We start from the raw sequence: 16095 nt of genomic DNA, 5'->3' as shown, positions 1-16095 counted from the left end.
TCGCAACTTGGCGCCAGAACTGGTTCCCTGGCGGCTGTGAGCGGACTTGGGCCAAGACCAGGAGGTCGACAGCACCACGGTTTCTCCTGCCCCCCCCCCCCCGACGAGAGCAAGGCCGGCTCGTCCGACGCCGATCCAGGGACAGTTGCGTCCACACCACGGTCCAGCCTGACCACCAGAAATAGCTACGTTTTGTGTGTGTGTGTGTGTGTGTGTGTGTGTGTGTGTGTGTGTGTGTGTGTGTGTGTGTGTGTGTGTGTGTGCTTGGCGCCTTAGAGGGATTGAGAACTGTATATTCATTGGAATTGTCTGTGTTTTTCCCCACGCCCGATCCCACACCATCCCGTCGAATCGCCCCGGATCCCTCTTCTTGCCAAGTCTTGTTATTTCTGGTGATAATAAAAACAAATAAACATCATCAACTCAGTGAAAAGTGACTCGTGCCACCTTCCTCGTCCCGTTTGCGGTAGAGCGATTAGAACCGCCATGTTTGGGTTGTAAATAAATAAACCGCCTCCATCGTTTCGGCTCATTCTACGTTGGCGGGACTGTTCAAGTCCCGTGGACGTCACAATATGATAGCTGCAGATGAGATGGAATAAATAAAACCTGTCCATGAGATGGAGCAAACCTTTTTTTTTTTTTTTCTTAATCCTTTCCAGGTGGAGCCAGTGTCCGATAAAGAGAAGAAGGAAGTCCAATCCTTATACAAGAGGTTGATTGCAGTCCCTGCCATTCGGCCTGAATGAATAACCAGAATTTGCAATGCAGTGGTCACTCTTTAATCCGTCAGAGAGATGGTATTTCCACTAATAACATGGTGAGTAAAACCAAGCAGAGTAGTGGAGGAACAAGAGAGTTTTATTTGTAAGTTAGTCATTTACCAAGTCCAGGAGGGAGGACATATGATATGTTGAGATCAGGATTGGGTCAGTGCTGTAGAAAAGCAAAAGATCTCTGCAGCATTGCCATTGATGGTTGTTGCAGTGCAAATTCCCAGCTAATTTACATGCGGCAGCTGACACCATCGTAGTTAAGGAATAGAAATTTGGGATGGGTGGTTTTTCATTGGTCCTTTTGAGCAAAAAGACAGGTGTATATGGAGTTGTCATCATAACGTGGGCCTTACATTACACTGAAAAATATCAAATGATTAGATTCTATTGTACTGCCTGGGTACTGGAGAGGCTGAGGAGGTGCTAGTACAAAAACTGGTCAATGTGGGATGGATCACTTTGCATAAATACCAATCCCATGACTGGTACAGATATCTGTCTTGTCAATACAGAAACGAGAATGGCTAGTGAATGAAACAGAAGTCACGGCCATCCTGTAGGAGTTATGTTTGTGAAACACAGTGTCAGGATCAATTTGTACGGCATTCAAAATGCTTTGCGTCTCAGGTAGAAAGAAACAAGATGCCAAGTTTCAACTTTATTTCTCATTGTATTTATTCATCCTTAATTTCAATGAATGTTGCCCATCTGATTTTCAAAGAAACCAGGCCCTAATAATAGAAACATTCTTACTACTCCTTCAGCGATTCATCACTGATGGACTTCAAGGAGTGGTCCTTTTGAAACTGTATACCATGCAGCTCAGAAATCAGATATCAGAACAAACAATAGTCACTTGGTGTCAAGTCAAGATTGTCGGGTGGTTTGTTGGATATGGTTTTGGAAAACAAAAATCGATATACAAGTACTGTAATCTGAAGATGAAAAAAGACACAAGACGGTGTTGAAATTAACACAAATCATTAACAAGTACTGTAAAAGCAATCATATTTTTTGCTCTGCAATGGGTGATTTCTCCTGACCAAGTGAAACCAATTTACCAAAACCAGTTTGACTAATACCACGTGTTCTGTGCCATTGTTTATATTTTACAGAAACAGAAGGGATTTTCAGATTTTCTTTGGGATCCAGTCTCCATTTTCACTCTTTTCCAGGTACGATGTCATTCAATAGTCCAGAAACATGCAACTGCACCAACAATACATTCATCTCCAGAATTATTCAGTTCAGCGAAAGAGGTGAAGTAGAGATTATGGAACCTAAGGAGATATGTAAGAATGTCACGATGTAGAATGGGGGCATGTGCATGTGGTGCAGTGTGGTGTAGTTTGTGTGTGGTGTGCATGCGTCATCAACGCCAAACATGCAATGAAAATAATAAGATGTAATAAACAAGTATTTGTGAACACTCATGCTATATAAACAGCGTCAAACAAACTATCCAACCAGCATAGAGTGAAATAATTTTATAATTTTTGTCAAGTCATTGTAAGGAAGTGGAGCTCATTCTAACTGTAATTCTTACAGCAAAATAGGATACCTGACCAGACCATGGGACCACCATAATCTCCTTCCCCATACTCTTTCCTCCGCCCCACCCCTGGGGAATATTTCAAGATCACGTTTTACATACATTGGACGTGTTTGGTTGACCCTGTGTGGTTAATGTGGCCAACAGATGTAATGTACAAGCAACACACATCACTTCCATGATCGCACTTATACGATAAATGGATGAGGTGTGTGTGTGTGTGTGTGTGTGTGTGTGTGTGTGTGTGTGTGTGTATGTGTGTGTGTGTGTGTGTGTGTGTGTGTGTGTGTGTGTGTGTGTGTGTACATATATATATAGTTAGCGTCAGTGTTCCAGACTCCCTGTTTTTTTTTTGTTTTTTTTCTTCCTTCCTTCAGTATGATGGTGATTTTGACACTTCGATTTCTAGTGCGGTTATAATATAATATAATTAATAGGCTGCTGCTCAATGATTTAAATCATAACCGCACTGTACACTGAACACCGTCATACCGAAGAAAAAAAAAACCGGGAGTCTGGAACAGACGCTAACCATTCCCTTGACGCTAACCATTCCCTTGACGTGTTTCAACTTATGAGTACCTTTCAAGTAACGTGTGTCGATGTGTGTCAACAATCGCATATCGTGCATTCAACTTATTCCCATCGCATGCGGACCGTGTGTCATACGGCAAATACGTCGTAAAATTTTCAACATGTTTAAAATTACAAGACGTACTCCATTTAATACGACGTATGATAGCATACTATTCACGCATACCAAACTTACCCATACCGTATTCGACGTGCACCAGCGTTTTAGACGCATTGTTCAGAGGTCGGCATACGCTGGCAAGATCGCCAAGGTGTGACTGCGATGTTGACACTTCCATTTCTGCGGCGGTTATGATTTGAATCGTTGTGCGGCAGCCTTTTCATAACGTACGCCACGTCATCGTCGGCGATGCGTGCAGCGCGCTATGCATAAGTTAGACTATCGTTGGGCATAGGTTGTGAAGGCCGACAACAGGTTCAGCATTCATTGGTATAAGTTATCTATAACACAACGAAACGTTCTATGTCCGTTACTAATACGTTATGCATAAGACCAAGTCGTTATGAATACGTCCGAATCTTTAAAAAAAACATCAAAAGTTCAACGTAAGCCAGCGTTTTACATACATTTTAATACGTTGCCATTGCTGGCTAAAACATCAAGGTGTGACTGGGCCTTAACTCTCACCAAAATCACGATTTAGCTGAAATAAAAAGATGAGTATTACCGAGTCAATGTAATTTTAAGAATTTATGTGGTTAGTGAAGGAGATGGATGATTCTTCTGTTTAATTCATAGTCCTTACTCAAATCCACGAATGAGATAAAATTTGCTTCAGCAGTAGGTGAAATCATCGACATCATCAGCATCAATGTACCACACTCTTGACAGAGCATCAGCGATTGTCACTGTAATCTCTTGGCAAGGGATAAGCTGAAAGGTATGGTTATGCTCGGTGGTTTGGTTATGCTGGGCGGTGTGGTTATGCTGGGTGATTTGGTTTTGCTGGGTGGTTTGGTTAAGGCCCTGTCACACCTTGACGATTTAGCCAACATCTGCCTGACGTATGAAAAATTTGGCTAAAACGTTGGCACACGTCGAATACGTTATGGGTAAGTTTGTATACGTTAAGAGCACGCTGGCATACTTCGTAGTACGCCGAGCTGTTAGACAAATTTTCCATGCTTGAAATTTTGCGACGTATGCCAGCGTATGACTCACACGTTCCGCTACGCTGGCCATAAGTTGTAGGCACGTTACGCGATCGTTGACACACGACGACACACGTTACTTGTAAGTTACTCATAAGTCAAAACACGTCAAGGTAATGTTTAGCGTACCCGAAACTTATTTCTAACCTATGAGTAACGTGTTGTAGGCACGTTACGCGATAGTTGACACACGTTACTTGTAAGGTACTCATAAGTCGAAACACATCAAGGTAATGGTTAGCGTCAGTGTTCCAGACTCCGTGTTTTGTTTTTTTAATTTTTTTCCTTCGGTATGACGGTGATGTTGACACTTCAATTTCTAGTGTGGTTATAATATAATATAATTAAAAGGCTGCCGCTCAACGAGTTAAATCTCATAGGTTCGAAGCGTTGTGCACATGCGCGAGATGAAACACCTCGTTCGGCATTGTGCGCATGCGGCATGACGGTCATGTTGACACTTCGATTTCTAGTGCGGTTATAATACAATATAATTAAAAGGCTGCCGCTCAACGATTTGAATCATAACCGCACTAGAAATCGAAGTGTCAACATGACCGTCATACCGTAGAAAAAAATAAAAAATAAAAAAAAAACCAGGGAGTCTGGAACACTGACGCTAACCATTACCTCGACGTGTTTCGACTTATGAGTAACTTACAAGTAACGTATGTCAACGTGTGTCAACGATCGCGTAACGTGCCTACAACTTATGCCAGCGTATGCGGAACGTGTATCATACGTCGAGAAATTTTCAACATGCTGAAAATTTCTCGGCGTACAATGACGTATGCCAGCGCACTACGACGTATGCCAGCGTACTACGACGTATGCCAGCGTGCTCTTAAGGTATACAAAACTTACCCATAACATATTCGACGTGTGCCAGCTTGCTTCGGCAAATTTTTCATACGTCGGCATACGCTGGCTAAAACGTCAAGGTGTGACAGCGGCTGGTTATGATTTGAATCGTCGAGCTGCAGCCTATTAATAGCCTACGCCACGTGATCATCGGCGATACGCTGCCTGCGCTATGCATAAGTTAGACTATCGTTGGGCATAGGTTGTGAACACCACCAACACGCTCAGCATTTGTTGGTACAAGTTATCTATATGTGATTGAAACGTTCTGTGTACGTTACTAATACATTATGCATACGTCCAACACGTTATTATACGCCCAAAACTTTAAAAAAACATCAATAGTTCAGCGTACGCCAACGTTTTACATACATTTTGAGACCTTGAAATACGCTGGCAAAAACGTCAAGGTGTGACAGGGCCTTTATGCTGGGTGGTTTGGTTTTGCTGGATGGTTTGGTTATGCTGGGTGGTTTGCTTTTGCTGGGTGTTGTGGTTATGCTGGGTGGTTTGGTTATGCTGGGTGGTTTGGTTATGCTGGGTGGTTTTTGTTATGTTGGGTGGTTTGGTTTTGCTGGGTGGTTTGGTTATGCTCGGTGGTTTGGTTATGCTGGGCAATATGGTTATGCTGGGTGGTTTGGTTATGTTGGGTGCTTTGGTTATGCTGGGTGGTTTGGTCATGCTGGGTGGTTTGGTTATGTTGGGTGGTTTGGTTATGCTGGGCAGTGTGGTTATGCTGGGTGATTTGGTTATGCTGCATGGAATGGTTTGGGTAAGCTAGATGGTTTGGTTATGCTGGGTGGTTTGGTTTTGCTGGGTGGTTTGGTTATGCTGGGTGGTTTGGTTTTGCTGGGTTGTTTGGTTATGCTGTGGGAACCATCGCATCAAATGTGGGACAGAAACATGACTGCATGAATACAAAAGTGTGCTCGTGATCGATAATCGAGATTCTTGTGAAATTGGGAGTTTTCTGGAAGGTACTTGGAGAAGGGCAGATGGCAAGACGCCATCAGGAAGCAGATAATATCAGAAGAACTATTGGGAGAACCTCTCCAATCAGGTGAGGTGGAGCCTACAAATTATTTGAGAGACCAAATGAAGATGCAATTTAATCTTTTTGCATCAGTCTTCATTGAGCAGTCCTCCAACAGTTGAAGTAACTTTCGCCAACTGTGGTATTGCTGTTAAGGGAAACCTAAGGGTAAAGCAACTCCTTCCACCCACCCAAAATGCACTTTAAATGTCAGACCTGGGATGACCTTGTGTGTTGCAAAGCCCTACTGGGCGAGGCAAGGTTAGAGATGCGATCCACGATTGCAGTTCCAAAATTTAGCTTCCACATTTTTACCTGCAGGAACAGGGAGAAGGAAATGTTTGCCATCCATGGAAGGATTCATGCGATTGCAGGCTAGACAGATTATATAGATTTATTTATTTATGTCCTCAGTCCAACTTTCATGGAAGAGCTAATACAGGTTTTTCATAAACAGGTGATGAAACCAAAACATGATGGGAAGAATAAAAATCACTGCATAAAATGGATTTTGTGTCCAAGGTGTGGAATTTGGTTTCCTAAACATCCAAAAACCAAGAATTCATATAACACCTTATTGTGGGGCAACTTAGCATAACAATTGTGCATTTTGTGAGGAAAGTACCAAATTTGGCATATTCGTAGCCAAACATATTATGAACAGATTTGGATATTGGGCCATCTCAAATTCAGCCGCTGATGGCTGTGGCAGCCATTTTCCAAAATGGCCGCTAGCGGTTACTATAATTTCACTCTAACATTGGTTTGAACATTTATTAAAAGCTGCATTAAGAAAAACATAACTGTAGCCACCTCAAGTTTAAAGATAGCCACCATTTTGCAAGATGGCTGCTAATTATTTGTGGTACCAGACGACTATCTCACTCATAGAAATTGGTTGTTGAAAATGGTGGCAAAGGAATCAAGGGCTGCGTCTGATTGATATGAATACCAACATCGCTTATGTAAAGTCAGTGGTTGTTGAGCATGGATGCAAACGAATCATGGGCTGCGTCTATTCATATGAATACCGACATTTCACTCATAGAAATTGATCGAGAGATGTCTGATTTAAATGTTCTGAATCAGTGACACAGTCTGCTCTGTTAATATTCTCTCAATTTTGTGAGCACTCTCCCTCACACACACACAAAACTGTGCATTCAAGTGCGGTCTTTTTGCACTTGCAACGCTTCAGACAGCTCTTCTTGCACTTGCACGATACTAGCTCATAGCAGGTTTGGGCTGCTTTGGGTAGCTTCGTCCAGTGTGGCTCGTACACCCCCTCGTCATTCTTGACCCAGCCACAGCTGGATGGAGGAGGCAGCTCTGGCGTTGGTAGCAGTGTTTGATCCCACACATGGCCTCCTTGGTAGGCCGCCTTCTTCACATGCTCCTCCAGAGCTGCCTTGGTTGGCGGGATCAGCTGCACGTTGTTCTTCTTCGCGAAGAGTTTCTTCGGGGCCTTGTCAATGTCGTTGCACGTGCTGGTTCTGTCATAGAGCAATATGACAAACCTCTCGATGGTGTGCATGACATCGTCTGGTATGCCACTTGGTGCAGAGGATAGCTTCAGCAGTGCGTCTGTAAGTTCTGGCAGAACGGTCCAGATTGTCCAAGCAGTCGTCTTACCATGTCCAGCAAAGCTAGATACAGTGTCACACCCAGTCAGAGCGTGAAACATTGGGAGTGCCTGTGCCTTCTCTGGTCCTAAGCCAGCTGCTATTTAGTGGGCTGCCAGGTACCAAAAACTCTTCCCAGTGCCAAATGCTAGCCACAGTTCATCTTCTGGTTGCAGTCCCTGGGCCACTGACACAGCCAACACCACAACATCGGTGTCAACTGTCTTGATCAGTATCTTGTGGTGACCATGGTTGGTTGCATGGGATGCATGCAACAACATTCGACTGTCAGCTTCTTCATGGCTGCATGGGGCGAGCAAGGCCAGGTCAAGCAGCGGTGGCTTGCTCAGGACTGCCTCTCCATCAGTGATAACCAGCTGCTGCTTGTCATCCTGGTCAAACCACCTGAAGATAGCTTCTGATAGGAACTTGAACAGCTCGGTCTTGTTGGTGTCCACTCGGAGGAAGTTCTGCCAGTTTCCAGGTAGAACTGCTGCTCTGACCATGCGTCTACGCACTCCTTTTCCACGCTTTGATCTTGCACTGCCTTTCAGTGAATCAGCAACGTAGCGCTCCCAGACCAGGTCCAGGCGTGACACAGTCTGAAGCTTTGTTGACAGGTACGGTATGAAGACATCCTGGGCATAGTCATCAAAGTTCTTGGCTACCACAGGTTTCAGCATCTGGACAATGACTGCCCCATCAAGAACTAGGCTGGTGGTATCAGGAGCCTCTGATTGGGCATTGGAGAACTCTTCAAAGCATTTGAGGAGATCACTCTTCGTACCTAGACGGAGACTTTCTCCATCGGAGAGAGCTGGAGGACACGCTTGATTCTCATGACGAAAGAACTCTATGGGCACACAACAAAATAACAATGAATCGAGTCAACAAGTGTAAGCTGGCAACTCAACCGTGCGCGATTCCGGGGTCAATATGCACGCACACCACTTCTACTACCACGTGCCAAGCCAATAGTGCTATGAATGTTAATCATTGGTTTTCATTCAGAATCTGTGTCTTAATAAGACTAATTAGTCCACTTTAACTTTTTTTCTCAACCAAATCAAATTGTTACTTTCTTTGACCATTATTGGACCTTTATTAGTGAATAAACTTTCACTATCAACCTGCATTCCTCTCCAGTAAAGCAAATATGTGTCATAACAGTAACCACTGGCGGCCATTTTGAAAAATGGCTGCCACAGCCATCAGCGGCTGAATTTGAAATGGCCCAATATCCAAATCTGTTCATAATATGATAGGCTACTAGTGTGCCAAATTTGGTGCTTTCCTCACAAAATGCACAATTGTTATGCTATATTTAGCTAAGTTGCCCCACTATTAAGTGACCCGTGACCTACGGAGTTATCCGAAGGTTACGACCTGCAACTCCGGGTGTTCGGTGGGAGATGGCTCTATTGCTCCACCTGGTGGCCGTTCCTCGCCACCGACCCCCGACCCACAACAATATTAGGCCAGGGCAGGGATATTAAATTGAAGAAGTCATGCCGATCATGTGAACGGAAATGTGTCAAAATGGCTAATTGAGCCAACTTTTGAGAAAAATCATGCAAATTCCTTCAAAAACCTTCCTCTCCATACCCACACTAAGAATGCTACTGAATTTGGGTTAAATTAGGCCAGGGCCCAGATAAAATGCAGGTACAGTGGTCCTATTATTTATTATTCACTTTCAGGAGCTACCCGGCATGCTTTTCTGGGTGGTGGTTTCCGTTGTGAGAGTAACAAACGCACAAAAACAAAAAAACAAAAAATATATATTATTATGGCTGTGGAAATTCGCAGAACACCATAAAGGTTCCTAGATCAGTTATATTGATAAGTCTGTGTTCAGATAGATTTCCCCACCGTTGTTTAAAGGGATTTATTCGTGTCATCCAGGCTGTGATCTTTCAGTTAGCCATTTTTCTTTTGCTATCGTTATTTTGGACCAACCACAACCATCATCGAACCACCTTCTACAAAACGCCAACATCATCTAACCACCTTCTACAAAACGCCAACATCACCTAACCACCTTCTACAAAATGCCAACATCACCTAACCACCTTCTACAAAATGCCAACATCACCTAACCACCTTCTACAAAATGCCAACATCACCTAACCACCTTCTCCACCATGCCAACCACCAATAAACTTCTCCACAACCACACTACAACCCTATCCGCATCAAAAACCGTCTCTGCCATGGAAAAGGAAGAAGGGCTCCGATAACGTCGGGGATCTCCCTTCACCCTGCCTTGCTTTCCCACGCTGCGGGATGGGGGAGGTGCGGTTCGAGCGGGAAGCAAGGATAGCCTCCAAAAGCACTCAAACGAAAAACCCCAACCCACGAGGGGAAACGCCCCCCTTCTGGAAGGTTCCCGCGGGAGCTGGAAGAGGGGAGGGGCGAGAATCCAGGGGGGATAAAAAGGGCGCGCGTCCGCCCAGGTCGTGGGAGTCGGAGTCGGTGGAAGTCTAAAGAGAAGTTGGAAGTTGGTCGGTCGGTGAAGGTTTGGTCTGGGTGGAGCAGTCTTGGTCTGCGTGGAGTGAACGGAGAACGGAACGCCGCGTTGACGTTCAGTCGGTGGAGCATCAGTCGGTGAGGGCTGGAGAGGGTCTATCGAGGGTCGCCCAAGGAAGTCACCATTAGGGTGAAGGTAACCTGCGACGGCCTCTGGGAGTTCCTTCGGTCAACCAAGCTCCTTGAACATAAAGGTTTCCGGGTCTAGTCTGACCGCCTTGTCTTTGAGGGGGTCTTTCTTTGTTTATTTGTGTGAAAGTTGTGGCGCCGTGTCCCGTCAAGTAAAACTGTATAAGTGCTTGTGAATAATAAATGATAGACGATTGTAGTGCTTTGCCTTGCTCGCGTCTTTGTCCCGTCCCACATTGCATACTTTTGTATATTGCATGATTGTTTGTATATGTGTATAATAAATCTTCTTCTTCTTTCGGCTAGCTCCCGTAAGGGGTCGCCACAGCGGATCAACCATCTCCATCTCGCTCTATCCTCCACATCGTTTTGTTGTCCGCATAATGATTTGGCATAGGTTTTTACGCCGGATGCCCTTCCTGACGCAACCCTGGTCGCCTCTTACGACACACAGGGATATGGTACACCTATTCTAACCGGAGCATACACCGGGCCAAGTACAACTGGTACTCATTTCGCCGACCTTGGAAGGATGGCAGGCTGAGTCAACCCACTGGTGTTTTCGACTTGGTCGAGTATATATATATATATATATATATATATATATATATATATATATATATATATATATATATATATATATATATATATATATATATATGTATATATATATATATGTATATATATATATATATATATATATATATATATATGTATATATATATATATATATATATATATATGTATATATATATATATATATATATATATATATGTATATACATATATATATATATATATATATATATATATATATATATACATATACATATACGTATATACATATATATATATATATATATATATACATATACATATACATATATATATATATATATATATATATATACATACATAGATATACATACACATATTAATTCAGTATCCCAACGGGGCTTGAACTCAGGACCTTTTGGGTTCCAGTGGCTGCCCTAACCACTGCGCCAACACCAGGCTATTCGTGTATAATAAATGTGCTTGTTTAAATGTACCCCGTTCGTCGTGTCCTCTTTCCCCACTTGAAATGCCATATTGTATTTCGGAATATTAGTTGGTTTTTAAATAACCGATAAATGGAATCGGGTCCAGCGAGGTCTGGCGATAATACACGCTCGGTTTATCCCAGAACGGAATGAACCGCTAAGCGGTTCGTGTCCAAGCAGGCCTTCCATCCATCCATAAGGACCATACTCTGTGCAGAGCGTTGGTGCCGCCGAAGCAGTCTCCTTGGCTATTGGGAACAATCCTGGACGGGTCGCCACTCCGACACAGTATACCAGCATGCTGGCACTCATTTTGCCGACCTCGGAAGGATGACAGGCAGAGTCAACCCCACCTGGTGTTAATTCAACAGCTGAGCGGGATTTGAACTCAGGACCTTAGGATCCCAAGCCCACTACCCTAACCATTATGCCAACACCAGGCATAAGCAGGCCTTCGCTGAGGTACAATCTATCGGTAGGCTACCCGCGCGAGTAATGAGGTATATCGACAATTCAGCGATTGACCCTGTGGCGCGCGGGTAAAATACGGACAAGGTTGTGGTGTGGCTTAAAACACACCCGTGACTGGTTTTCGGCGTTTGTTCCGGAAGGTCACGACTGAATTGTCCGACCGGTGGGCGACGCAGCTGCTATTAGTTAAACGCGGTCGCTCGCACGCCGGCGGGCGCGAAAATCGAAACAAAATATATATACATACAGTGCTCAGCAGAAATGAGTACACCCTGACAAATTTGAAAGAAAACCATTAATTTCCTTTCAGAATCCACATTTTCTTTGGGATACTATACTACCAAATACTCCCACAAATGTGGGACATTGATTGTAAACAAGATTTATTAATTTGCACACACAAAAAAGGAATTTTCCTCACAACTTCATTAAAGACCATGTTGCAAAAATGAGTACACCCCAATGAAAGTCTTAGGAACAAAGCTAAATTTTAGACTACAAAATTCTAATTAACAATAATTCAACCACAGGTGAGTCTAATTATTCATTAAACAGGTGTCCAGCAGTCAGTTGACTACAAAAGGGTGATAGTTAACAAAAAAACCCCCTTCCCATTGCATGCTGTCAGTAATGGCACCACATGGAAGAGAAATGTCACAAGACCTGAGAAAGAAAATAATTTTTTTACACAAGGAAGGTGAAGGCGACAAGAAGATCAGCAAAGCTTTCCTCATCAGTCAGAATACGGTAGCAAAAGTGATACAAAAATTTAACAAATATGGAACTGCAACCATCTCACAGAAACGTACAGGCCGTCCACGGAAGTTAACACCTCGACAGGAGCGTCTTCTGATGAGAAGGGCGGAAGAAAATCGCCATGCAAGTTCTCTACACTTAGCTAAAGAAGTAGAAAGCCAAACTGGGGTGACTGTTTCCCGTGACACAATACGGCGTTCACTGCAGAGGAATGGCAAGCATGGGTGTCGTCCACGAAGGAAGCCTCTCCTAAAGCCCATGCACAAAAAAGCCCACCTAGGATTTGCCAGGGTCCATGCTAAAAAAAGATGAAGACTACTGGGACTCTATACTCTGGAGTGATGAGACCAAGATAAATGTTTTTGGAACTGATGGCTTCAAAACTGTATGGTGTCGCAAAGGTGAGGAGTACAAAGAAAAATGCATGGTGCCTACAGTGAAACATGGTAGTGGCAGTGTCCTTATGTGGGGCTGCATGAGTGCTGCTAGTGTCAGGGAGCTGCAGTTCATTGACGGTATCATGAATTCACAGATGTACTACTCTATATTGAAAGAGAAGATGCTACCATCACTCCGTGCCCTTGGTCGTCATGCACTTTTCCAACATGACAATGATCCAAAACACACATCTAAGGCTACTGTTGCATTTCTGAAGAAGAACAGGGTTAAAGTGATTCAGTGGCCAAGTATGTCTCCTGATCTGAATCCAATCGAGCACCTATGGGGAATTCTGAAGAGACAAGTTGAGCATCACTCTCCATCCAGGCTGGCAGGCTCAAAAAAACAGGTCGTTCTTGAAGAATGGAAAAAGATAGATGTTGCAATATGTCGCCAACTTATTCATTCTATGCCTATAAGACTAGGTGCTGTCCTTCAAAATCATGGAGGTCATACAAAATACTAGATGTAGTAGTTTTGTTGTGGGGTGTATTCATTTTTGCATCAACTAATTTAAGTAAAACTGAAGATTTTGTAATCCAAGTTATATTATGAACCTTACTTTCATGTTATGAGAAAAACAAATGTTCTATAAAACTCAATTTTGTCAAAATTTTGGAAATTACTCTTGTGTTCATTGAGATATTGATTAAAATCTTACTTTTCAAAGGGTGCGTATTCATTTATGCTGAGCACTGTATATATATACATATATATATATATATATATATATATATATATATATATATATATATATATATATATATATATATATATATATATATATATATATATATATATATATATATATACATATAGATATATATATAGATATATATATATATACATATATATATATACATATATATATATATATATATATATATATATATATATATATATATATATATATATATATATATATATATATATATATATATATATATATATATATATATATACACAGTAATCCCCCGTTTCTCGTGGGGGTTACGTTCCAAACCCTCCCGCGGTAAGTGAAAATCCGCGATGAATGGCTGCCTCCACAAAACACATTTTAAACACATTTTAATCTCAATTAAACACATAAAGAAAACATGTGAAGCATAAAAATGCTTACTGTAAACTCAGTAACGTTGCAAAAACATTGTGATGGGCAGTTGATGGCGTTGTTTCTTCATGGTGGTGAGGAGAGTTTTTGCCATTGTTGCTAAGCGTTCAAGTGAGAGGCCTTCGTCGTCGTGCTCCTGCGATGGATCAGATTGTTCCTCCTCCTCCTCGCATGCAGACTTCGTAAGCTCAGCCAAATCCTCGTCCGATAATGGGTCAGAGTTGGTTTCGATGAGGTTATTCACTTCGTCGTGCGTCATGTCGTTGAATCCTCCTCCTAGAATCTTAGCCAGCTTGACCGCCTTATCGATTGCCGAATGGTGAATTTCGTCTGGACAAGAGGCCTTGTATTCGTGGACCCATTCTGGCCACAGCTTCTTCCAACAGGCGTTTAAGGTTTCTTTTTTCATTTCTTGTAGAGTCTTCTGAATTATTTGGAGGCACTTTGCTATCGTGAAGTCACGCCAATACGCCCTCAGAGAAAAATTGTCGTCGGAATCCATGGCCTCCACGAGGCGCTGCAGCGCGTTGCGAATGTAAAGCGCTGATGTTGGCTTCGTCCTTCTTGATGTAGCGTATGGTCGATTCATTCAAACCGCAATGGCGCCCAACCGCGGCAAATGTTTTTCCTTTCGGCGGCATCGTAGGGCTTGGAGAAAAAAAACGTAGAAAATATCTGTGTCGTTCACAAGCGAAACACTCAAGACAGCGAGAGTGCGCCTCGTGGGCAGCAGCCAATCAGCGCCAAGGAGAAATGAAGAGCTCGCTCTCTGTCTTTGTCTCGTGCGTTGTGTCGACAAACATAAAAAAAATTTTGTTTGTTTTATTATGAAGATACTTTCGAGCGCCACGCGTTATAATTTATTGCTTAAATAATTTATATTTTATATGTTATTACCGCGATGTACTGGGGGATTCCGCAGAAAAAATTAGTTACGTTCCAAGGGAAAACCCGCGATGAACCGGGGGCGCGATAGGTGAATCGCGATGAAGCGGGGGTTGACTGTGTGTGTGTATATATATATATATATATATATATATATATATATATATATATATATATATATATATATATAAATAATATTCCATCGTTTTCAATGCACATCTGCCAGAACACCGACATAGCCCCCCCTCCCTCCAGCACCTTGTTGGGGGATTTTTTTTTGTACCCATGATCTGACCGTGAGTACCCCTAATCAGCAATGGCCACCACCCCAACCCAGAAAGAGCATTTTCCTGCAAAGTAAATGCCAAACTGTAACACTTCCTGTCAACACCACCGGCTGACCGTGAATTGGCTGTGGACTTCAGTGCATAGGAATTAAAGTTTGCTCAAGAAAGCCTGAAATGTGGGAAAACACCCAGACCTGATAACACTCACACATTTATAATTCAGGTGATATGCTAAACAAAAGTTTAAAATTTCAACCTGATCGGTCACACGGTTTGGGAGCCAGAATTATTTATTTATTTGAATCTGGAAGCCAGTAATAACGAAATTGAATGCTTTGTGCTGCCCGGTTCGTAACTCGTCTGTTCCGCGCCGTCTCGAAGCAGGCCTGTGTTTGTTATCAGGTTCCTTAAGACTCTGGGTATATCCAAGTGTTTTCAGAAGGATCGTATGTTCCTGTTTTTGAAAGTTTATCCCCACACTTCTTCCAGTGAATGACCCAACTAACTTTGGGTCGCATTGACAAAATGTCTGTGAAACATGCCCTTTGCGCATCGTTTTCAGCTATATTAAAACAACATAGACAGGTTCCTTATCAACAAATACACGATGCTGAAGTTTCATGAAAAAAAAATAACAACGGGGAAGTGATCATATGTTTCAACATTTACGAGGCGTATGGCTACGTCTTTCTTCTTCTTCTAATGTATCATACTCAGTCACAGAGCATTGGTGCTGCTTAAATAGCTCCCAAAAGCAAGGGTTATACTGGGTGGTTTGCTATTGTCTTCCCAGCAGTGGTTAGGTCAGGAATTTGGAACTTGGCCAAAGTGTCGGCAATAGATCGCCTACTCTTCG

At 42.7% G+C, this 16095-nt stretch overlaps 1 protein-coding gene across 2 annotated transcripts in view; it reads right to left on the bottom strand.

Moving 5' to 3' along the window:
• Positions 1-1421: 1421 nt before the first annotated feature.
• The window catches only part of LOC147019830 (uncharacterized), a 23782-nt gene continuing 9108 nt past the window's right edge, over positions 1422-16095 (bottom strand). Inside the window, exons 7-8 of one of the 2 annotated variants that reach the window (XM_085894595.1) lie at positions 6185-6283; positions 1422-2056 (exon numbers count right to left, since the gene is read on the bottom strand). In XM_085894595.1, the coding sequence (XP_085750721.1) occupies positions 2048-2056; positions 6185-6283 (108 nt within the window). In that variant the 3' untranslated portion in view covers positions 1422-2047. The remainder of the gene's footprint in view (positions 2057-6184; positions 6284-16095) is intronic. The other variant, XM_085894596.1, reaches the window with a different exon arrangement.

The sequence above is a fragment of the Eptatretus burgeri genome, chromosome 9 (assembly GCF_056783735.1).
Source record: "Eptatretus burgeri isolate ZD-2024b chromosome 9, Ebu_testis_v1, whole genome shotgun sequence".
In the NCBI taxonomy this organism is placed as follows: domain Eukaryota; kingdom Metazoa; phylum Chordata; class Myxini; order Myxiniformes; family Myxinidae; genus Eptatretus; species Eptatretus burgeri.
This window is presented reverse-complemented; position numbering and strand designations above follow the sequence as displayed.